General features: G+C 43.9%; 1 protein-coding gene across 1 annotated transcript in view; it reads left to right on the plus strand.

Moving 5' to 3' along the window:
* CYB5R1 (cytochrome b5 reductase 1) overlaps window positions 1-26,056 on the plus strand; it is a 282,834-nt gene that overhangs the window by 224,400 nt on the left and 32,378 nt on the right. The window contains exon 6 of the mRNA XM_077299540.1: window positions 18,262-18,347. Within this exon, the coding sequence (XP_077155655.1) occupies window positions 18,262-18,347 (86 nt within the window). The remainder of the gene's footprint in view (window positions 1-18,261; window positions 18,348-26,056) is intronic.

Consider the following 26,056-nt stretch of genomic DNA (forward strand, 5'->3'; position numbering starts at 1 on the left):
TCGGACGACCAAATAAAGTTCTGGACTTTATTCAGCGACCAGCGACATCACAGCAGGATCCTGATCGCTGCTGCTTGTCAAACGAAACGATATCGCTAGCGAGGACGCTGCAACGTCACGGATCGCTAGCGATGTCGTTTCGTGTGAAGGTACCTTTATATAGGTGGAGATGGATAGATTCTGCAAGATGGCTCATTTCATTGCACTACCTGCTTTACCGAATGCCAAGACTTTAGCATAACTTTTTATGAAAGAAATTGTGAAATTGCATGGGATTCCATCTGATATTGTTTCCGACCGGGGCTTTAATTTATTTCTAAATTTTGGAAAGCATTTTGTGCTCGCTTAGGGATTCATCTTTCATTTTCTTCCGCCTTTCATCAACAGTCTAATGGGCAAAGTGAGCCAGTGAATCAGAATCGTATCATATCTTAGGTACTTTGTTTCCAAAAATCAGGGACATTGGGCTTCCTATTTGCCTCTGTCTGAATTTGCTGTGAAAAATCATTATCATGAATCTACTGGCAAGTCCCTGTTTTTCGGGGAATATGCTTTTCATCCTCAATTCTGCAGCTTCAATAGGAATCATCCTTCAGGAGTACCTGAGGAGTAACATTATTCTTCATCTATTACATTCAGTGTTGCCAGGTGTTCTTAATAATTTGAGGAAGATGGGGTAAAAATATAAGAGTATGCCTGATCGGAAATGCTTGGTGAGTCCGGGCCTGTGTGTTGGTAATTTGGTGTGGTTGTCCTCAAAGAACATTAAGTTGAAAGTTCCTTCTTGGAAACAGGGACACAGGTTCATCGGACCTCATAAGATAGTTGCTGTTGTCAATCCAGTAGTGTTTCGCCGTGCTTTGCCACCCACTGTCAAGAACAATAACGTGATTCACCAATAACTACTCAAAAATATTGCTTCCTCTGGACCATCTCCATCACCACCTTCCCCAGTCATTGTTAATGGCAATCTGGAATTCCAGAGTGTTTGGCTTATTGTGGTTTTATGAACAGATACTCCAGTCTTTGCTTCAGAACTCGGCAGCTCCTTCAGGGTTACCTTTGGTCTCTGTGCTGCCTCTCTTATTAATGCCATCCTTGCTTCGGCTGATAGTTTTGGTGGGCTGCCCTTTCTTGACAGATTTGTTGTGGCATCATGTTCTTTCCATTTGACAATAGTGGATTTGATGGTGTTCCTTGGGATCATCAGAGATTGAGATTTTTTTTATAACCCATCCATGACTTGGATTTCTCAACAACTTTTTCCCTTACTTGTTTGGAGATCTCCTTGGTCTTCATGGTGCTGTTAGTGGTGCTTCTTGTTTAATAGTGTTGCAGGCTCTGTGGCCTTTCAGATAAGGTGGGCATATACTGTATTGACAGTCCAAGTGACACTTAGTGAAAGGATGTCCACCTGTGTGCAATCTAAGCATGTGACTTAGGAAAGTAATTGCTTGCACCAGAAATTTTTGGGAGCTTCATAGCAAAAGGGGTAAATACATATGCACATGCCAATTTTTAGCTATTTGATCTCTTAAATTTCATTTATTCCTATACGTGTTGTATTATATATTTTTCAACATGATTTCAACACTCTTATTAGTATATATATATATATATATATATATATATATATATATATATATATATATATATATACAGTTGCGGCCAAAAGTATTGACACCCCTGCAATTCTGTCAGCTAATACTCAGTTTCTTCCTGAAAATGATTTCAATCACAAATTCTTTGGTATTATTATCTTCATTTAATTTGTCTTAAATGAAAAAACACAAAAAGAATTGTCCTAAAGCCAAATTGGATATAGTTCCACACCAAACATAAAAAAGGGGGTGGACAAAAGTATTGGCACTGTTCGAAAAATCATGTGATGCTTCTCTAATTTGTGTAATTAACAGCACCTGTAACTTACCTGTGGCACCTAACAGGTGTTCGCAATAACTAAATCACACTTGCAGCCAGTTGACAAGGATTAAAGTTGACTCAACCTCTGTCCTGTGTCCTTGTGTGTACCACATTGAGCATGGAGAAAAGAAGGAAGACCAACTGTCTGAGGACTTGAGAAACCAAATTGTGAGGAAGCATGAGCAATCTCAAGGCTACAAGTCCATCTCCAAAGACCTGAATGTTCCTGTGTCTACCGTGCGCAGTGTCATCAAGAAGTTTAAAGCCCATGGCACTGTGGCTAACCTCCCTAGATATGGACAGAAAAGAAAAATTTACAAGAGATTTAAACGCAAGATTGTGTGGATGTCGGTTAAAGAACCTCGACTAACATCCAAACAAGTTCAAGCTGTCCTGCAGTCCGAGGGTACAACAGTGTCAACCCGTACTATCCGTCGGTGTGTGAATGAAAAGGGACTGTATGGTAGGAGACCCAGGAAGACTCCACTTCTTACCCCGAGACATAAAAAAGCCAGGCTGGAGTTTGCCAAAACTTACATGAAAAAGCCTAAAACATTTTGGAACAATGTTCTCTGGTCAGATGAGACAAAAGTAGAGCTTTTTGGGCAAAGGCATCAACATAGAGTTTACAGGAGAAAAAAAGAGGCATTCAAAGAAAAGAACACGGTCCCTACAGTCAATCATGGCGGAGGTTCCCTTGTGTTTTGGGGTTGCTTTGCTGCCTCTGGCACTGGACTACTTGACCATGTGCATGGCATTATGAAGTCTGAAGACTACCAACAGATTTTGCAGCATAATGTAGGGCCCAGTGTGAGAAAGCTGGGTCTCCCTCAGAGGTCATGGGTCTTCCAGCAGGACAATGACCCAAAACACACTTCAAAAAGCACTAGAAAATGGTTTGAGTGAAAGCACTGGAGACTTCTAAGGTGGCCAGCAATGAGTCCAGACCTGAATCCCATAGAACACCAGTGGAGAGTTCTAAAAATGGCAGTTTGGAGAAGGCACCCTTCAAATATCAGGGACCTGGAGCAGTTTGCCAAAGAAGAATGGTCTAAAATTCCAGCAGAGCATTGTAAGAAACTCATTGATGGTTACTGGAAGCGGTTAGTCGCAGTTATTTTGGCTAAAGGTTGTGCAACCAAGTATTAGGCTGAGGGTGCCAATACTTTTGTCTGGCCCATTTTTGGAGTTTTGTGTGAAATGATCAATGATTTGCTTTTTGCTTCATTCTCTTTTGTGTTTTTTCATTTAAGACAAATTAAATGAAGATAATAATACCAAAGAATTTGTGATTGCAATCATTTTCAGGAAGAAACTGAGTATTATCTGACAGAATTGCAGGGGTGTCAATACTTTTGGCCACAACTGTATGTATTTTCAATGGAGTCCACAGAAAGCTAATTGAAAACTTGTCCAGCCACATGTCAATTGTTCCAAATGGTCAGTCTAAGCAAAGTGAATGGAAATGACCCAGTAATTTACATTTAGTGGACATGTCTGTCCACTATTTCATCCTTCTTCTCCGCTAGATTTCTGAAACTTAACATGGACAAAACAGAACTCATCATCTTTCCCCCATCTCGCGCGACCCCCCCAACGAACCTAAACATTACAGTAAATGGCTGTCCACTCTCCCCAGTCCCACAAGCTAGCTGCCTCAGGGTAATCCTTGACGCTGATCTCTCCTTCAAACCACATATCCAAGCCCTTTCCACTTCCTGCCGACTTCAACTCAAAAATATTTCACGAATCCGTTCATTCCTCAACCAAGAATCTGCAAAAACCCTAGTCCATGCCCTCATCATCTCTCGCCTTGACTACTGCAACCTCCTGCTCTGTGGCCTCCCCTCGAACACTCTCGCACCCCTCCAATCTATTCTAAACTCTGCTGCCAGACTAATCCACCTGTCCCCCCGCTATTCCCCTGCCTCTCCCCTCTGTCAATCCCTTCACTGGCTCCCCATTGCCCAGAGACTCCAGTACAAAACCCTAACCATGACGTACAAAGCCATCCACAACCTGTCTCCTCCATACATCTGTGCCCTTGTTTCCCGGTACTTACCTACACGCAACCTCCGATCCTCACAAGATCTCCTTCTCTACTCCCCTCTTATCTCCTCTTCCCACAATCGCATACAAGATTTCTCTCGCGTATCACCCCTACTCTGGAACCCTCTACCACAACACATCAGACTCTCGCCTTCCATCGAAATCTTCAAAAAGAACCTGAAGACCCACCTCTTCCGACAAGCCTACAACCTGCAGTAACCACTGATCAACCAAACCGCTGTATGACCAGCTCTATCCTCACCTACTGTATCCTCACCCATCCCTTGTAGATTGTGAGCCTTCGCGGGCAGGGTCCTCTCTCCTCCTGTACCAGTTATGACTTGTATTGTTTAAGATTATTGTACTTGTTTTTAATATGTATACCCCTCCTCACATGTAAAGCGCCATGGAATAAATGGCGCTATAACAATAAATAATAATAATGATAATAATTTAGAGTACACTTTACACTTATCTTCAAAGATTAGAACCAAGGGAATATCATGTAAATGCTAATTAGACAGATACTTGTTAAGCCCCAGAGGATGCCAGGTGGTGTTCTTATCTATTTGGCCTGAAGGCTTCAGTACACATACCATGATATAGAACAAAGCCTGAGATAAGATTGAATGGACAGTGTTTTAACATATAAATGTGAGGTATTGCCTGACACAAGGACAGAGACAGATTTGGATGAGCGAGGACACTGAAAGAGAGCATGCTGAATTGACTCCTACCATTTCCAATGTAATGTATGACTTATGATTATTGATTATGTGTTAGTTTGAGTAACTGTTTATATTTATTATCTTTTATTAAGTAAATTAATTTTAGCTTATTAAATTTTTCCAAAGATGCTCAATAGGATTTAGGTCAGGGCTCATAGAAGGCCACTTCAGAATAGTGCAATGTTTTTCTCTTAGCCATTCTTGGGTGTTTTTAGCTGTGTGTTTTGGGTCATTATCCTGTTGCAAGACCCATGACCTGCAACTGAGACACTGGGCAGCACATTTCTTTAGAATCCCTTGATAGTCTTGAGATTTCATTGTACCCTGCACAGATTCTACACACCCTGTGCCAGATGCAGCAAAGCAGCCCCAGAACATAACTTAGCCTCCTCCATGTTTCACAGTAGGGACAGTGTTCTTTTCTTGATATTTACTTAATTTTTCCGTCTGTGAACATAGAGCTGATGTGCCTTGCCAAAAAGTTCAATTTTTGTCTCATCTGTCCATAGGACAATCTCCCAGAAGCTTTGTGGCTTGTCAACATGTAGTTTGGCAAATTCCAGCCTGGCTTTTTTATTATTTTTTTCCAACAATCGTGTCCTCCTTGGTCGTCTCCCATGAAGTCCAATTTGGCTCATACAACGATGGATGGTGCGATCTGACACTGATGTTCCTTGAGCTTGAAGTTCACCTTTAATCTGTTTAGAAGTTTTCTGGGCTCTTTTGTTATTGTTATTATACATCTCTTTGATTTGTCATCAATTTTCCTCCTGCGGCCATGTCCAGGGAGGTTGGCTACAGTCCCATGGATCTTAAATTTCTGAATAATATGTGCAACTGTAGTTACAGGAACATCAAGCTGCTTGGATATGGTCTTATAACTTTTAACATGTTTGTCTATAATTTTCTTTCTAATCTCCCGAGACAACTCTTTGCTCGCTTCCTCTGGTCCACGTTATGTGTGATATACACCATATCACCAAACAGCACAGTGAGTATCTGTAGCCCTATATACAGGCCCACTCACTGATTCCAAGATTGTAGAGACCTGTGATGCTAGTTAGTGGACACACCTTGATTTAACATGTCCCTTTTGTCACTTTATTTTCAGTGATACCGTCATTTCTGTCCAGGCCTATTTCATGAGCTTTATTTTTTCTTAATTCTGATGAAGCATGGTTGAAAAGCAATGTCTGACTTTCATTTGTTTATTTTCATAGATCTTTTATTTATTATTACATTTGTCAGATTCAAGTTATTTCTGTGACCATTGTGGGTTTTTCTGTCATTAAATGAGGGATATCAACAATTTTGACCACGTGTGTAGGTAAAAAGCCAAAGGGGTGAATACTTTTGAAAGCCACTGTATAAAGGTAAAATTGTATTTTTTGAAGAAATAAGCAGACACGACAATTTAATATGACACACTTTTACTTTTATGGTATTTGCAATTGTAGTACAGCTTATAATAGGGAAAGGATATTGAATTGATTACTGGGACGGTTAAGAAATGATAAGAAACATTGGTCACAATAAAGATTTAGTATTGCAAAAATTATAAGGTTTGTATAAGGACTTTAGACTGAAATCACAATTTCTTGTTCAGTTGAGCGTATTTTACATCCATGAACTGTGCATATGCATAAACGATAGTGAGTCGCCCCGCGGGCTAGGGGTTACTCGGTAGCGGGTCCTGAGGTTCACAGGGGGATGTCACGGTGGCTGCGAACTGGTCCGTGGCCCAGGGCGCCCATGTAAAAGGGGAAGGTCTTTAAAGGGATAAGGTTTATGTTCGTGACACCAACTGTGGTATTCGGTCAGGGTGACCGACGCTGCTTTAAGGGGTCTGCTGGGGTGATGTTATGGCAGCTAGATGGTATACCTTCCCACAGGTGAAGTATATTTCCCCGGGCTTCCCGGTGTTTAAATGGTGAATGGTGAGTAGCGCGGAAAAGAACGAGGACACAGGGTTGCAGTCTCTTTACCTTTACTGAAGACTTCAGCATCCGCAGTCCAGAGCACCAGACCACAGGGCAGGCAGGGTCCGGCCGGTTTGGAGGCAAGTCCAGAGTCCCCTTGTCCAGGTAGAGAATAAAAGCCTTCCTTTGCGCTGTAGTGGTGTAGTCCCTTACTGCCTATGGCTTCACATAAGGTCCTCACAGATGTTATCTCTCTCTCTGTCCCCCGGATAGGATAGGACAAAACCCATATGACTGGTGACTTGAGCATGTTTACAGTATCTCTTAGATTACCTGGCTCTATGGGTGTCACCGTGCCTCATGGGTGTAGGTGCGGACAGGTAACGTGCAATTAGCTGTCCTGCCGGTCTTTGATTTAAGGTGTAGAGGTCCTCACAACCTCGGTGTTCCTGCTAACGGCATTTCTGCGCCTCAGAAGGAGGCAGCCTGCTCGGGGCTGGTCCCCTTCTGGTATCCTCTCCTGTGCTTCCTCTCCTGCACGCTCGCTGCAAACAATTCGGCCTTCAATGTCTCTTTCTGGGAGCTGCAGCTCTGTGGGCATGCACAGCTCTGAAAACCTTCTATCCTCCTCAAACTGGAACTAACTGAGCTGAGCTCAGCCAGCAACTAACTCCCGTCTGGAACTGCCTAACTTTCCCTACAGACCACCAGTTATATATATGTGGGGAGTGACCTAATAAATAGGAGCAAAAGCTCCCCCTAGTGGCTGGAGTGTGAAATGTTGCATGTTTGTGGTACCTGGATGCAGTTATCCTTCCTTGCCTCCAAACCTAGCAGCACTCTCCCCGAGAGGAAAGCAATACCACTGTGAGGACCAGGACCCTGGTCATGATCAAGTTCAAATGGCAGCTAGCTGGGTCAATACTAGAGAGTTGGGAACAATCACAGAACTGATTACCAAAAAAAAGTCAGGGGTATAGCCAGGGTAAAGTCTGGGTGTCAAATAGAGATAATGCAAACAGTCCAGGGGTCAAATCCAGAAATGCAGCAAGAAGGTTAAATGGAAGAGTACACAAGAAACAGAAATTTGGCCACAACACAAAGGGTCAATCCAATATAAACGCACAAGAACTGAAATGTAATTTAAAAACTGTGAAAAGACAACAAATAATTGGAATAATAATTTTAAGTATATTTCATCAACATATTCTGCAGAACTTTACAATACAGTGGGTATATGTTCAAAAATATCAGCCACTATATTGCAGAGTAAACCCATTGCAAGTTAATTATCAAGATTTAAATAGGGTTGGATTCCGGTGTTGTCGGTGGTCCTGGGATGTCCGATCGCAGGTCCTGGGTCCAAGGAGGAGATCCGCTGAAGGAGGAACAGTCCTTTCTTTTATGCGCCGACACAGCATGGGAATATGCGGGAGCGGATATGTCAGGCAGCCGCACTCTGTCTGCAGCCTGGTCATCCTGTCTGGGAGTGTGCCCTCTCCAGTCTGGTGGACAAGGGGAATCATTCACGGTCAGTGGTATTACGGGAGTCAACACAGTCAGCGATCTCTGGAAGCGTCTCCGCCTGTGGTCTCTGGTAAGCTTCCATAGGCCACTCTGGCTTGGGCCTACTTTGTACTGACCATGCAGCGCAGGAGGGCTCGCGCTCAGTCCCTGCACACTACAGCTTCCTGCCCACTCTGAACTTGTTCCCGCACATTGTCGCCCTTTTATGTCCTCCACGCTCCCTAGTCTCATTTTCAAAGGTCTGTCCAGAGAACTAAATGCAGCGCCCCAGGGTCCTGGTCATTGCAGTAATATCATTCTCCTCTAGGGGCGAGTGATGTTACATTTGAAGGCAATAAAGGAGACCTCTTCACCAGGGAAACACAATGCATGCAACATGTTCACACTCCAGACCTGAAGGGGGAGCTCTAAGCCTGTTTAAGGTGAACTCCCCTATAAGAACATCCTGATCTGGAGGGAAAGGGTTCAGTTCCTGTCAGGGAGACAGGGGGAGAGGAAGCATAGGAGCCCTGTGGCATGAAGTACTGCAGCTCCTGGAAGAAGACACTAAAGCAAACATATTGCAGAGAGTGTGCAGGAAAGCAGAGCACAGGAGAGGAATATCAGAGGGAGACCAGCCAAGAGCAGGCTGCTTCCTTCTGAGGCGCAGAAATCTGGTAGCCAGAATACCGAGGGAGTAAGGATCTCTATGCATTACTTCAGAGGCTGGCAGGTCAGCTAATTTCAACTTACTGATCCGCCCCATACCCAGGAGGCACGGTGCCAACTTGTGGGGGCAGGGGCATGCTAGAGTCCCTGTAAAAAGCCTCAGGCCACCAGTCATACGGGTTTGTCCTATCCATCTGGGGGACATAGAAAGAGACATAACATCTAGAACATCTACAACAGTTGTGAGGACCTTATGAGAGGCTCAGCAGTAAGGTACTACAACACCCAGGCGCTAGAGGAAGGCTACTGATTTCCACCTGGGTAAGGGGACTCTGGATTTGCCTCCAAACCGGCCGGACTCTGCCTGCCCTGTGATCCAGTGCTCTGGACTGTGGATGCTGAAGCCTTCAGTAAAGGTAAAGACTAGAGACTGCAACCTTGTGTCCTCATTCTTCACTGCGCCTTACACCATTCACCATCTACACACTGGGAAGCCCTGGGGACATACTTCACCTGTGGGAAGGTATACCATCTAGCTGCCATAACATCACCCCAGCGGACCCCTAAGCAGCGTCGATCATCCTGACTGAATACCACAGGTGGCGTCACGAACATTTCCCCTTTAAAGACCTTTCCCTTTTACTGCGGACCTCCCGAGGGCCACGGACCGGGTCAGCCACCGTGACATCCCCCTTGAGAACCAAAGGACCCGGTACCAAGTACCCCACTGCCTTATGGGGGCGCTCCAAATACTTTGGCGTCACAAACAGAATCTACTTATGCCTGAAAATCGGGTCATGTGCGCCTAAGAACTGTGCCAGAACTGTGTTGAACTGTGATTTGCTAAAAAACTGTGTATTGCAAAAGACTGCCAAAAATTCCCGCCAAAATCGTCGCCATTACAGCGCCACGAGGAGTGCAGGAGAAGAAGAAGGGCATGTCGTCATGAGCGTGAACGAACTGAGAAGCGCGAAAGATAATGGCCGCCCAGTCTAAATATCTCTGTACCTTGAGGACGTCCGTCAGCAGCCGAGATCGCCTCCTGATCCTCAATGGCGGGCGGAGACCAAGAAACAGAAACCGCCCCCGCAGGAGAGAGCGGGAAAAGGACGAGGAAGGAGCCAGCCACGTGGAAGATGCCATGGCCAGCCGTCCGGAACCAGACCGTGGGGTAGAGGCCGAGGATTCCCCCAGCCACCTGGAGGGACCCCGCAGCCAGGCATCACTCGTTGGCCCTGACCTCTTGCAGGCCGGCGTGGAAGAGTTAATCGACCAGCTCCTGGAGATGCGGCTGAACACCAAGGCCACATACCGGACAACGCCTGCGGAGGACCCACCGGCACCACCACCGACACTGCTCCCAGAGCCGCTGCCAGCACCGCTGCAGACGCTGCCGCCAGCAGAACCGACACCGAAGACACCGCTGCGGCAGGTAAGGACGACGACCCTGCCCCGGTGACCGAGGGACTGCTGATAGGCCCAGTAGCAGCGCCACCTCCCTTAGGTATTCAAAGGCTCCAGCATCTTGAGCCTTGGGACCATACCATGGGAATGGAGCAATTCATGAAGGCCCCCATTGCACCCACCACCCTGCTGGGTGAGCTATATGCAGAGCGGACTGTGTACCGCTGGGTGAATCCCGGACCAGACTTTATGGGGTTCCCCAGGGCGGAAACGCAGAAGGGAGAAACCATAGAAGTCCTAAGTTGGGAGGACTACTAGTCCCAGCTCACCAGCAAGTGGGAAGAAAAGGAGGAAAAACATCAGGCTCAACGCAGAGCCTTTGACAAACGTGATCTACAAGTTAAAGCCCAGGCCCGCAAGGACGGCGCCGCTAACCAGGCCCCGCGTAAACAGTCGTCACCTTCAAACTCCAAGGAGGATGGGGTTTTATAAAAGAACAAGGACTGTATGCCGAAATATTTGTTAACCGCAGAGACATAGAATCTCATCTCTGGGAAGGGCATCCATATAGACTTGTATCCAGGAGACCATGTCACCTACACCAGGCACTTTGATGAAAAAGGATGGTTTGCCCTGAATGTCCATAAGCAAAGAAGCCCTATGACACACCATGCTAAAACACATGCTATGCCGTCTCCTGTGACAACAGCACCGCCATGTGTCAAGACAACTGCTACCACAACCACTACTACCGTCACTCCTACCTGCACTTTTACAAGGACCACAGTGAGTACTGTCACTACCACAGAAACTGTTGTGGCCACGGAACCAACTCCAATGGTAACCTGTGCTAAGGATACCTCAGAACAGAACTCAGTGGGCACTCAGACCCCCATCTGGAGTGAGGTAGCCCCCTATGTAGCACCTGGTAGCCGCCAGTACCCAAAAGGACTACCTCCACCGGTGCTACCTCCAAAATTGCAATAAAAGAACACTGACAAGATTGTAAATAGTTACTAAACATTCTTTTGCTGCCTTAAACCCGTCTAGGGTTAATCCTTAAAGGGGTCCCACATTTAAAGAGATCCTCAGTTTGCACAAGTTTTATTATTGTTACAAAGAACTGCAGAATCATGAACCGCGCATGATCACAAACTGTCCTTGTAAATAGTTGGCACCTTCTTAAGGGTGCTTCCTACTGGTTTCATAAAGGAGGCTTTTACAGAGACTGCCTCTAACAGAAACTTGTCATGATTCCCCAATGGCATGGGAACATCAGAAACACAAAAATAACAGACTAGCTCTCGGGTGATGGAAACTCAAGCTGACCGTGACCTAAATCTACCACACAACTAACAGTAGCCAGGAAGCATTCCTACGGCTGCCTAGATGCCATGCGCCAGCCGGAGAACTAACTACGCCTGGAAGAGGAAGGAACAGACCTGGCTTACCTCTAGAGAAATTCCCCAAAGATGATAGTGGCCCCCACGTATATTAACGGTGAGTTCAGAGGAAAAGACATACACAGTATGAAGGTAGATTTAGCAAAGCGAGGTCCACTTACTAGATAGAGGAAGGATACAAAAGAGGACTTCACGGTCAGCTGAAAAACCCTTTCAAAAAACCCATCCTGAAATTACTTTAAGACTCCTGTGTCAACTCATGACACAGGAGTGGCAATTTCAGTCCACAAGAGCTTCCAGTAACAGGAAATGACAAAACTGTAAACTGGACAAAAAAAACAAAACAATAAAGACAAGAGTCCACTTAGCTGATCAGCAGACTAGTAGCAGGAACATGCAACTGAAAGACCCTGGTTACAATGATGACCGGCAAGGAAGTGACTGGAGGTCAAGGCTAAATAGGGAACTCCCAAAACTGATGGAAGCAGGTGAGCTGAGGGAGAAAAGCACACACAAGTCTCCAGTACCACCAGCCACCACCAGGGGAGCCAAAAAGCGGATCACAACAGTACCCCCCCCTTAAGGAGGGGGCACCGAACCCTCACAAGAACCGCCAGGGCGACCTGGATGAGCCCTATGAAAGGCACGAACCAAATCCGAGGCATGAACATCAGAGGCAGTTACCCAAGAATTATCTTCCTGACCATAGCCCTTCCATTTAACCAGGTACTGGAGTCTCCGCCTGGAAATACGGGAGTCCAAGATCTTCTCTATAACGTACTCCAATTCACCCTCAACCAGCACAGGAGCAGGAGGCACAGCAGAAGGAACCACCGGCACCTCGTATCTCCGCAACAACGACCGATGGAACACATTATGGATAGCGAAAGATGCCGGAAGGTCCAAACGAAAGGAAACAGGGTTAATAATCTCCAAAATCCTATAGGGACCGATGAACCGAGGCTTAAATTTAGGAGAAGAAACCCTCATAGGGACAAAACGGGAAGACAACCACACCAAGTCCCCAACACGAAGGCGAGGACCAACCCGACGCTGGCGGTTAGCAAACCGCTGAGTCCTCTCCTGGGACAAATTCAAATTGTCCACCACTTGTTCCCAAATCCGATACAACCGATCCACCACAGCATCTACTCCAGGACAATCCGAAGACTCCACCTGACCAGAAGAAAAACGGGGATGAAACCCCGAATTGCAAAAGAAAGGGGAAACCAAAGTGGCAGAACTGGCCCGGTTATTAAGAGCAAACTCCGCCAACGGCAAAAAGGCAACCCAATCATCCTGATCCGCAGACACAAAACACCTCAAATACGTCTCCAAAGTTTGATTAGTTCGCTCCGTCTGGCCATTAGTCTGAGGATGGAAGGCAGATGAAAAAGACAAATCAATGCCCAACCTGGCCCAGAATGCCCGCCAAAATCTAGAAACGAACTGGGTACCCCTATCAGAAACGATATTTTCAGGAATACCATGCAAGCGAACCACATTTTGAAAAAACAAAGGAACCAACTCAGACGAGGAAGGCAACTTCGGCAATGGCACCAAATGAACCATCTTAGAAAAACGGTCACACACCACCCAGATAACAGACATCCTCTGAGAGACAGGAAGATGAGAAATAAAGTCCATCGAGATGTGCGTCCAAGGCCTCTTCGGGATAGGCAAGGGCAACAACAACCCGCTAGCCCTAGAACAACAAGGCTTGGCCCGAGCACACACATCACAAGACTGCACAATAACACGCACATCACGAGACAGAGATGGCCACCAGAAGGATCTAGCCACCAAATCCCTGGTACCAAAAATTCCAGGATGACCCGCCAGCATAGAAGAATGAACCTCCGAGATGACTCTACTGGTCCAATCATCAGGAACAAACAGTCTACCAGGTGGACAGCGATCAGGTCTATCCGCCTGAAACTCTTGCAAAGCACGTCGCAGATCTGGGGAAATAGCGGATAATATCACCCCATCCTTAAGGATACCTGTAGGTTCCGAATCACCAGGGGAATCAGGCTCAAAACTCCTAGAAAGGGCATCCGCCTTCACATTCTTAGAACCTGGTAGATATGAGACCACAAAATTAAACCGAGAGAAAAACAACGACCAGCGCGCCTGTCTAGGATTCAGGCGCCTGGCAGACTCAAGATAAATCAGATTCTTGTGATCAGTCAAAACCACCACCTGATGTCTAGCACCCTCAAGCCAATGACGCCACTCCTCAAATGCCCACTTCATGGCCAAAAGCTCCCGATTACCGACATCATAATTTCTTTCGGCGGCAGAAAATTTTCGAGAAAAGAACGCACAAGGTCTCATCACTGAGCAATCGGAACTTTTCTGCGACAAAACCGCCCCCGCTCCGATCTCGGAAGCATCGACCTCAACCTGAAAGGGGAGAGAGACATCGGGCTGGCGCAACACAGGGGCAGACGAAAAGCGGCGCTTAAGTTCCCGAAAGGCCTCCACAGCGGCAGAGGACCAATTGGCAACATCAGCACCCTTCTTAGTCAAATCCGTAAGAGGCTTAGCAACACCAGAAAAACCAGTTATAAATCGACGATAAAAATTAGCAAAGCCCAAGAACTTCTGAAGCCCCTTTAGAGAAGTAGGCTGCGTCCAATCACAAATAGCCCGAACCTTGACAGGGTCCATCTCAACAGAAGAAGGGGAAAAAATGTACCCCAAAAAGGAAATCTTTTGAACCCCAAAAACACACTTAGAACCCTTTACACACAGAGAATTCTCCCGCAAGACCTGAAAAACCCTCCTGACCTGCTGAACATGAGACTCCCAGTCCTCAGAAAAAATCAAAATATCGTCCAAATACACAATCATAAATTTATCCAGATATTCACGGAAAATATCATGCATAAAGGACTGAAAAACTGAAGGCGCATTAGAAAGGCCGAAAGGCATTACTAACTACTCAAAGTGGCCCTCAGGCGTATTAAATGCGGTTTTCCACTCATCCCCTTGCTTAATTCGCACCAAATTATACGCCCCACGGAGATCAATCTTGGAGAACCACTTAGCCCCCCTTATGCGAGCAAACAAATCAGTAAGCAGCGGCAACGGATACTGATATTTGACAGTAATTTTATTCAGGAGTCGATAATCAATACAAGGCCTCAGCGAGCCATCCTTTTTAGAGACAAAGAAAAACCCAGCTCCTAAAGGTGATGAAGAAGGACGAATATGTCCCTTTTCCAGGGACTCCTTAACATATTCTCGCATGGCAGCATGCTCAGGTACAGATAGGTTAAACAAACGACCCTTTGGAAATTTACTGCCTGGAATCAGATCTATGGTGCAATCACGCTCTCTGTGGGGAGGGAGAGAACCAATTTTAGGCTCTTCAAAAATATCCCCAAAATCCGACAAAAATGCAGGAATCTCAGAGGGAATACATGACGAGATAGGAACCAAAGGTATGTCCCCATGAGCCCCCCTACATCCCCAGCTTAACACAGACATAGTTTTCCAGTCCAGTACTGGGTTATGAGATTGTAACCATGGTAATCCAAGCACTAAAACATCATGTAAATTATACAACACGAGGAAGCGAATCATCTCCTGATGGTCTGGAGTCATACGCATAGTCACTTGCGTCCAGAACTGTGGTCTATTACAAGCCAGAGGTGTAGAATCAATACCCTTCAGAGGTATAGGAACTTCCAGAGGCTCCAAATCAAACCCACAGCGCCTGGCGAAGGACCAATCCATGAGACTCAGAGCGGCGCCAGAGTCCACATAGGCATCCACGGTAATAACTGATAATGAACAAATCAGAGTTACAGACAGAAGAAATTTAGACTGTAAAGTGCCAATAGAAACAGACTTGTCAACCTTCCTAGTACGTTTAGAGCATGCTGATATAACATGCGCGGAATCACCACAGTAGAAGCACAAGCCATTTTTGCGCCTATAATTCTGCCGCTCGCTTCTTGACAGAATTCTGTCACATTGCATTTTCTCTGGCGTCCCTTCAGAAGATACCACCAAATGGTGCACGGGTTTGCGCTCCCGCAAACGCCGATCAATCTGAATCGCCATTGTCATGGACTCATTCAGACCTGTGGGCGTAGGAAACCCCACCATGACATCCTTAACGGCATCAGAAAGGCCCTCTCTGAAATTTGCCGCTAGGGCACACTCATTCCACTGAGTAAGCACAGACCATTTACGAAATTTTTGGCAGTATATCTCAGCTTCATCTTGCCCTTGAGACAGGGCTATTAAAGCTTTTTCAGCTTGAATCTCCAAATTAGGTTCCTCATACAGCAACCCTAAAGCCAGAAAAAACGCATCCACATTGAGCAACGCAGGATCCCCTGGTGTCAATGAAAATGCCCAATTTTGAGGGTCACCTCGCAGTAACGAAATCACAATTTTAACCTGCTGAACAGGATCTCCAGAGGAGTGAGGTCTGAGAGAAAGGAATAATTTACAATTACATTTGAAATTCAGAAATCGAGATCTATCTCCGGAAAATACCTCTGGTGTAGGAATCTTAGGTTCAGAAATAGGAGTACGTATAACATAATCTTGTAAATTCTGAACCTTCGTAGCAAGATTATTTAAACCTGCAGCCAAACTCTGTGGGTCCATCCTTAAACCGGAGAGATCAGAGCCATTCAAGGATTAGAAGGAGAGAAAGGCAAGGCTGTAAATAGAGCAGAAATACAACTGAGCCAACTAAGTAGCAAACATGAGAGGAAAAAAAAAAAAATCTACAGACTTCTTTTACTCTCCTTTCTTCTGCCAATTAGTTTAACAGTGGCCGGTCATACTGTCATGATTCCCCAATGGCATGGGAACATCAGAAACACAAAAATAACAGACTAGCTCTCGGGTGATGGAAACTCAAGCTGACCGTGACCTAAATCTACCACACAACTAACAGTAGCCAGGAAGCATTCCTACGGCTGCCTAGATGCCATGCACCAGCCGGAGAACTAACTACGCCTGGAAGAGGAAGGAACAGACCTGGCTTACCTCTAGAGAAATTCCCCAAAGATGATAGTGGCCCCCACGTATATTAACGGTGAGTTCAGAGGAAAAGACATACACAGTATGAAGGTAGATTTAGCAAAGCGAGGTCCACTTACTAGATAGAGGAAGGATACAAAAGAGGACTTCACGGTCAGCTGAAAAACCCTTTCAAAAAACCCATCCTGAAATTACTTTAAGACTCCTGTGTCAACTCATGACACAGGAGTGGCAATTTCAGTCCACAAGAGCTTCCAGTAACAGGAAATGACAAAACTGTAAACTGGACAAGAAAAACAAAACAATAAAGAAAAGAGTCCACTTAGCTGATCAGCAGACTAGTAGCAGGAACATGCAACTGAAAGACTCTGGTTAGATGACCGGCAAGGAAGTGACTGGAGAGCAAGGCTAAATAGGGAACTCCCAAAACTGATGGAAGCAGGTGAGCTGAGGGAGAAAAGCACACACAAGTCTCCAGTACCACCAACCACCACCAGGGGAGCCAAAAAGCGGATCACAACAGAAACTGCTGTTAATCTTGTTGTAAAAATTGCTTTGCTTTTCAGACCTGAAGAAAAACCCATTGGTGTGGCAGAATTCCGGGTCAGAATACACGTCTTGTAGCCCACCCAAGCCCAACGTTGGGGGTTCGTCAGGGGTCCCTCGCATCACGTCACCTTTGTTACTAAAACTGACTTGATTGATGATGTGATTGATACTTTGCACTACCTCAGAAAAGACTTGAGTTTGCCCTTAAAGGGAATGCTCATTTGTTGCACTTTGCCTAAAGGTGATAATGTTTGAAAGTGTTGAGTAGTTAGATAGAATTGTGTTTACATAGTCAATAGGATGTAGTCAACATTATAGAGTTAAGAATTAGTCTAAAATTATGTACTTTGAATAAACTGAAGGAAATGCAGTGAGCCCGTGGGGGTTGATAGACTGTTCTGCATTTAAATAAAGTAAACCTCCGTGACATCTCCCTTGAGAACCGAAGGACCCGGTACCGAGTACCCCACTGCCCTACAGGGGCGCTCCATAAACTCTCCCCCCTGCAACTCGGATGACAGCATCGGTGGTTCCAGACTCGTCCCGGACAAGGCACGCCGAGGCCGTCTCTCCGCCTTACATTGTGCACCCCCTTTGGATACCAAAACTGAGCTGCCATTGTTCCTTTGACCCAATGATTAGACAATTATTATTAAAAATAACTTAATTTATGGAAATCTATGGTTTGATTTCTTGGCCTGTGTGCATTGGATGAGTTGTTATGGATATCTGGTGAGAATTCCGTGTTAAGAGCACCTTTAGAAATATATTTATTTAGAAAATTGGTGACAGGCTCAATACTTTTTTCATCTGCTGTGTATATAGCTAACTTTTTTAAAATTAATTATTGATCTGCATTTGTAAAGTTCTGAATCTTTGTACTAATCTTCATGACCTTATTTTACTTCATTCTCTCTTTAACACCATGCTGATAGTATTGGCTTACCTAGTTCATTCTGTTTCATAGCTGAAATTAATTGCAAGTCTAACTAATATCTTTACTTTGTCTTATAGAGTGACTTTCTCGAGTAACTTGCAAAGTTTGAAATGTAAAGGATCAGTAGTATCTAAAGCATATTTATGTTTTATATTTATTTTCAGGTCTTACTCCAATGCTTCAGATAATCCAAGCTATATTAAATGATCCAGAAGATGAAACAAAGTGTTTTTTATTGTTTGCCAATAAGGTAAGAGACCCAGGCATTCTTCTATATAGAGGGAACATTGGGGATATTTATGAAAGTTATGTTTCTGTATGAAAAAAAAAAACAGAAAATTTGGAAGCATAATTAAAATCGTTCTCCTGGCATAAAAAAAAAATATATATATATATATCTATTTGTCCTTATAATGAGTCACAAAAACAGCCATTTACTTTTATTTCCCTTTTTTTTAACTCCAGCTATTTGATCATGAATTGCCATGGCAAACATCAAGACCACATAATCATGATCCAGAGTGCTGATGGGGATAAAGAGGAAGCCCTACACTCTGTTAACCATTTGTATGATGTAGTCACTATTGACAGCAGCATCTAAGGGGTTAAACAGATATGGACAGTGCCAACACTGATAGTGGCTAATGCAGTAAGTTGTCAGCTATAGTGTACAGCCTTATATGCTATTCTCTTATATCTCAGGTCAGTAAAAAGATGTATTGGCGGTCATTAAGGGGTTAATAAAACTCCCTGTAATACCTCAACACCTCCTTCCTTCCACCTAACACACAAACTTCTGTCTTCCTTGCTATGAGGGCTGAGAGATGGAGGGGGTCTGCAGGCTGCAGCTACACTGAGTGGAACCTTTTTACCTTAACTCAGCAACTTACTTGTAAAGTAAGGTTTCCTATGTGTATATTTATTGGGTATATGTTTATTGTGTACATTGTTTTTAAGTACTTGTACTTATGTATAATGTGTGTATACCTTTCAGTGTGAGTAAGGGGAATCCTCATTCAGTAAGGTTTTGGAAAGTTATTCTGAAAATTGCATTTGTTAATGACCCCCTATGCAAATTGTCCCTTTATAGAGAAAGAGGACTTGAACTCTAGCACCACCTATTGAAAGCAGCAATACTAAAAGTCAATAGCGACCCTTGAACGAGCCTTGCAATATGACTTAGGATAAAAGCCAAACCAGAATCTCAATTTGTAGGCACGTGTTTTGGGTTATTGCCCCTCGTCAATGCAAAGTATGAGATCTGATTTGGGTATGTGAGAGGCTCTGGACTATGGTATATTAGGTTAAGTTTCTACTTGTGAAAAGTGAGGAGACTTAAAAGCCATGCATGCTCTTCCAAAAGGTGGTGCAAGTCCTCTTACTCTCTGAAGAGATAATTTGCATATTTAATTTCCCCAGAGGAGCAAGCATGGCTTTTCAGTCTCCTCACTCTAACATGCCAGGTTTGACATGTCTCTCTTCATAAGAAAAACCATTAACCTTAATGATCAACTATATTTCTTGTTTGGTATATGATGTTCTGTTTTCAGGAGTGGAGTTCACTTTCAGTGCTTACATTGATGACTGTGCTGCACTCCGAACCTTTTTAAGTGCTGCAATATAAGAGATTTCATTCATATTTCTTATTGTCATGCTTTTGCGATTTTCCAGTTTGGTCTACATAGGATTTTATGGACTATGTTGGACTGGCATGGAATCCATGTCTTTAATAAAATGGTCACAGAAGAATATTGCCAGGGATGTTTTTTTTAATAAAGTATTTTTATTTTTTAACACTTTATTACAGCATTAGTAATGTGTCTGACAAACAATATTTCACTACTATCACTGGGACTTATCAGCCAGTGTTGTTTTTATCACCAAAGGGCTGTTCCCCCACCTATTTTTTTATTTTCACCATGGGCCTAAATGCTTACAGGAAGGTAAACTCGCTGGTTGTACCCAGTGCCAATCTCTGCCAGCACGGAGTGGTCACAGACCGCATCTGCTGACGATTCAGTGATTTCCGCTGACTTCACATCAACAGAGCAGCTCTTTCTGTTTCTGTCACAAACAATTTAGGAAAGACTAAGTTCAACACAAAGAGATAAGGGGAAGGGTGACCCCTAGGCAGATCTAACGTCACCCTGTCTGCCCTAAGTGTCCCTAAATAGGTTCTGCACCTATCGCCGAGCAGGATACCTAATCCTTGCCTGACCCTAGCAGTAAGTCATGCTTAGGGAAGGATGAGGCGTGCGCTGGTTGATCCCCACTATAACTAAAGACAGATGGGATAGACAAACAAGGGGAACACTTAGCTTGAGTAGACTCAGAGAGAAACACAGACGTCCTCCAAACACCAAAGAAAAAGATAGCTGACTGGTATAGCTCCAAACCTCAACCTTGGGAAATGGAAATATCACTGGCAACTCCCAGCAGCAAGCTGGCAGTTATAAACATCCCGGTCCAGGTGTGTTAACTAGAGCTGGGGAAAGGTTGCCACTGGGTCCTAGAGTCAGAAGGACCAGGAAGAAGTCTGCAAAGCAAACTGCTGAGACCTTCTGCAGTCAAATGCAGTGTGACGGTCTGCAGCCTCTGACATACCCATAACAATTTCACTTTGTTCTGTTGACTTAGCGTGACTGCAGACATCGATTGACAGCTGGCTCCCCGCTGCCTAATTGCAGTCAGTCGGTTGTCATTCAGCATGATGTCAGAAGTTACTCTCTGTGAACAGAGCAGCCAGCAAAACAACCAGCTACTCTGTTGATGTGGAACAGCTAATCAGCAAGCATGAGTGTTCAGTAACCGCTCTGAGCCGGCCCCAGGTAGAACAGTTAGGTAGTTGACTCTGTTAGCAACTACCTGCCTGTCAGTTTTTAGGCCTAAAGTACTTGGGACAGGCCTTAAAGGAGTGTCTGTGTGGGAATCCAGATCCTGGCTTTCTTGAGGTCGGAGTCAAAGCTAGAGTCTTAGAAAGGGAAGCTTCTGTCCTAACAGGTGCAGTTCGGAGCCATGAAGTGGCTACCCCAGGGTTGGTACACACAGAGTCCAGGAGCTGCATCAGGAAATACAAGCTATCCGACGTGAGCTGTGCAGCATAATGGGGACCTCAACTGACTGGTACTCCCCCTGCCTGGCCTTGCAGCCCAAATTGAAAGGAGGCCGGAGCAGGAAAGTCATTTCTCATGAGTCCCATCTTGCTGCATCCGCAGCCCATCAGTGCAACGCATGCTAGAGGTTTGGATTTACGGTGGAAGGGGACATATGTCGAGGGACTGTCCAAGCCAGGAAAGGAGGAGACGGGGTGCCAGTTAAACTAATGAGCACTACGATCAAGAAGTATACTATGGGGTTCAGAGCCTCAAAGGGAAGAGAAGAAGACTGAGAAGATATTGTCTCTGAGAGTAGTGTGGATGTTTGTACAGTTGTGCGGAAAAGATCTATGCCGAAAAGTACTGTTAAAGGGGTCCAGATGAGTCGAGCCTATCATAACCCTGAGTATGAAGATGTTAAAAGAAGTGGGACAGTTCTTGGCTGATGGCCCGGACAGAAACAATTGGACCTGTGCTGTGCCACCCGTGATCCAGCCAGTAAGAAGGTGTTACAAACAGCTTGTGTGGGACAGCCAAATTCAGAAGTTACCCGCAGCCTCCCAGCACCTCAACAAAGTGTTGATACCACCAGAAGCCACAATGACACTGCCAGGGGGACAGACTGTACTCACTATGCCTGTACTGGCTCATGTGTCATGAGGTATGGACGTCCAAATTGAACTGATAGAAGGGGAGGAAGTGAACTGCAGGCCATTGGCTGCCGGTATCTTGGCCACTATGATAGGGGCGCATACTTGTGCATTGTATAAATGTGAGTGGAGCAAGCTGTGTACGTAATAGAATGTTGCATACAGCTCTGGCAAAAATTAAGAGACCACTGCACAGTTTTATAAAAATCAGCTTCTCTACATGTCTGACAGCCATTCCAGTGTCAGTTGAATTCCAACCAGAGTACACCTCATTCTACTTAATGTGCTTCTGATTAGGTGATCATCTGAAACAAATCTTAATTAATGAAGGAAAGTATAAAAAACCCTGCTGTGGTGTTCACAATCCTCTTGCAATAGGACAAGGTGGATGGCAAAAGAAGTGCTAGTAATATCCTAAAAGTAATAGATATGAAAAATTAACTTTTAACCATGCCAAAGGAGTTGAAAATAAAAGTCTTGAGTGAGGAAAAGAGGGGCTCAATTCTGGCTTTACTAGCAGAGGGATACAGTGAGCGTCATGTTGCCTCCATCCTTAAAATTTCTAAGTTCATTACAACAAGGTCAAGCAGCAGACATTGCTGACAACAAAGCTACAGACCGGCAGAGGGCGAAAACGACTCTCCACTGACCGGGATGACTGTCATCTTATTCGAATGTCACTCAGCAACCGCAGGATGACATCAAGTGACCTACAAAAGGAATGGCAAATGGCAGCTGGAGTAAAGTGCATGGCAAGAACAGTTCGTAACAGGCACCTAGAGGCAGAACTCAAGTCAAGTAAAGCTAGAAAAAAGCCTTTCATCAATGAGAAGCAAAGGAGGGCCAGGCTGAAGTTTGCCAAAGACCATAAGGATTGGACCATAGAGGACTGGAGTTAGGTAATCTTCTCTTATGAGTTTAATTTTCAGCTTTGCCCAACACCTGGTCATCTAATGGTTAGACGGAGACCTGGAGAGGCGTACAAAGCACATTGTCTTACACCCACTGTAAAATTTGATGGAGGATCAGTGATGATCTGGGGATGCTTCAGCAAGGCTGGAATTGGGCAGGTTGTTCTTTGTGAAGAACATATGAATCAAGCTGCATACAATGTTATCCTGGAAAATCAGTTGATTTCTTCTGCTCAGGCAATGTTCCCCAACTCTGAGGGACTGTTATTTTCCAACAGGACAATGCATCATGCCACACAGCTAGGTCAATCGATGTGTGGATGAAGGACCACAACATCAAATCCCTGTCATGGCCAGCCCAATATCCAGACCTGAACCCCATTGAAAACCTCTGGAATGTAATCAAGAGGAAGATGGATAGTCACAAGCCATCAAACAAAAAAGAACTGCTAAAATTTTTGTACCAAGAGTGGCATAAGGTCACCCAAAAGCAGTGTGAAAGACTGGTGGAAAGCATGCCAAGACGCATGAAAGCTGTGATTAAAAATCATGGTTATTCCACAAAATATTGATTTCTGAACTCTTCCTGAGTTAAAACATTAGTATTGTTGTTTGTAAATGATTATGAACTTGTTTTCTTTGCATTATTTGAGGTCTGAAAGCACTGTTTTTTTCATTTATAGAATAAAAGTACAATTTACATTTTACTGAAAACTATACCTATAAAGAGAAAAATCAGACAAACTGAGAATTTTGAAGTGGTCCCTTGATTTTTGCCAGAGCATTAGATATTGTATTTAGTCGTATTGCTGTGTCATAATATACTGTATTGACCCTGCAACTTTTAAACCGCCATAAAATGCTTACTTTATATATTTGTACTTTTACTTGTATATATTTACTTATAAGTAGATTTCCCTTATGTGTTAGTCACATCAATAATGTTGATTAAGTACAACTGTTTCCTAGTTGTATGCGCTGTTGCATCCAAGTACCCTGCTTACATTAGCACAAGAGAAGGAGGTGGATATCCAAATTCAGGAGCCGGAAAGGTTCACTGAAGCTGCTGAGCCATAACAAGGGTGCACTGAGCACACTAAGTACCATACGAGAATAAAATGCATTTTTGCAACATGGAGGGGAAGATGGATGCAGTATACGTAGATCTGATGTGTATTTTTTTTATAAGTCCATCATGTGAATATGTGGAAAGTTTAAACTATACATTTTGGATGACAGACTCCTTTTAATACTTCCTGGAACAGACTTAACATTAAGCTACAATGACTGTAAAAAAACAATATTTACTGTATATAATTATACTTTGTTTGAACTATTATTTTCTACTATTATCTAGTGTAATTTCTGTGTATAAACTACTTCCAGTATCTGCTCTGCATCCAGACCTATAGGACATGCTGGCCACTCAGCTTTATTGTGTTATTTTTAAACAAGGAATCCACTCTGTGTTGCCAGCTCAGATCAGTAGTAATGAGCCGGCAACATAGAGGAAAGCGCACTGTCAGAGCATAGTGTCATTGTATTGGTTTGACCTTCCACAACAGTCACGGTCTCTCATGCGTTATAATCAATGGGGGCTGCATTATACTCGTTGTGGGCTGCATTATACTCTATAGATGACTATTGGGAGTGCATTATACTATAGGCACTATATGGGGGATGCATTATTCTCTATTGAGGACTATGAGGAGTGCATTATACTGTATGGAAGACTATGGGGAATGCATTATACTACACAGTGGGTATTCTGACCCTTTGCTTAGACACTCATATTTAAGTCATGTGCTGTCCATTTCTTTGTGATTCTCCTTGAGATGGTTCTACTCCTATGGAAGACTATGGGGGCACAGAACGATCATGAAATGTAACCCAAAAATTGCAAATTTTGATATGTGTTTGGTAATCTTTGCTGAGAGGATGACATGTTTTCTGCCATAGATGGAGGTTGACAAAAAAACAATTAGAATATTCAACCAAGGCCAAAAAAACTAAGCAAAACCCCAAAAAAACTTATTATTATTAATTATTACCTTATTATTTAAGGTTTTTTTGGTTTTGCATAGATGGAGGTTCCATGAACTGTGGGTTAGATGACCCTGTGCCCATCAATCTTCTTCAGCCAATATTGTGGATCATGCTCATTTAATGGACTGAACTCAGCATTATAACCAAAATGTTAGTGAGTGATGGTGCAATGTGTTAACATTTGGCACCCCACTGTAAACTTTTACCCAAGGCCCCAGTTTGTCTAAAACCAGTCCTGCATGCAAAGACAAGTACCATTCCCACAAATGACACCACTTACGGGGGTGGCGTTGTTCTCTGCACACCGCTGACTATTCTGACACCTCTCTCTGATAGTGCACTTTCCTTGTCACTACTGATCTGAGCAAGCAACAAAGAGTGCTTTGTGATTTTGCACATTGAACAGTGCAGAGCGCGTTGGGACATGCTGGGACAGAGCAAGGACTAGCCCAGCTCCTGAAACAAGTGTCACTGATGACACTTTGTTTCAAGGAGGAAGCAGGGACTGCGGCAATAACTGCAGCCTCTGCCCCTGTTCTGATTATACTTGATTTAACCCCTTAGTGACAGAGCCAATTTGGTACTTAATGACCGAGCCAATTTTTACAATTCTGACCAGTGTCACTTTATGAGGTTATAACTCTGGAACGCTTTATCGGATCCCGCTGATTCTGAGATTGTTTTTTCGTGACATGTTGTACTTCAAGTTAGTGGTAACATTTCTTCAATATTACTTGCGATTATTTATGAAAAAGATGGAAATATGGCGAAAATTTTTAAAATTTTGCAATTTTCAAACTTTGTATTTTTATGCCCTTAAATCAGAGAGATATGTCACAAAAAATAGTTAATAAATAACATTTCTCACATGTCTACTTTACATCAGCACAATTTTGGAAACAATTTTTTTTTTTGTTAGGGAGTTATAAGGGTTAAAAGTTGACCAGCAATTTCTCATTTTTACAACACCATGTTTTTTTTAGGGACCACATCACCTTTGAAGTGATTTTGAGGGGTCTATATGATAGAAAATAACCAAGTGTGACACCATTCTAAAAACTGCACCCCTCAAGCTGCTCAAAACCACATTCAAGAAGTTTATTAACCCTTTACGTACTTCACAGGAACTAAAACAATGTGGAAGAAAAAAATGAACATTTTACTTTTTTTTGCAAACATTTTACTTCAGAACCATTTTTTTTAATTTTCACAAGTGTAAAAACAGAAATTTAACCACAAATTTTGTTGTGCAATTTT

This window comes from Ranitomeya variabilis, chromosome 3 (genome assembly GCF_051348905.1).
Source record: "Ranitomeya variabilis isolate aRanVar5 chromosome 3, aRanVar5.hap1, whole genome shotgun sequence".
NCBI classification, from domain to species: domain Eukaryota; kingdom Metazoa; phylum Chordata; class Amphibia; order Anura; family Dendrobatidae; genus Ranitomeya; species Ranitomeya variabilis.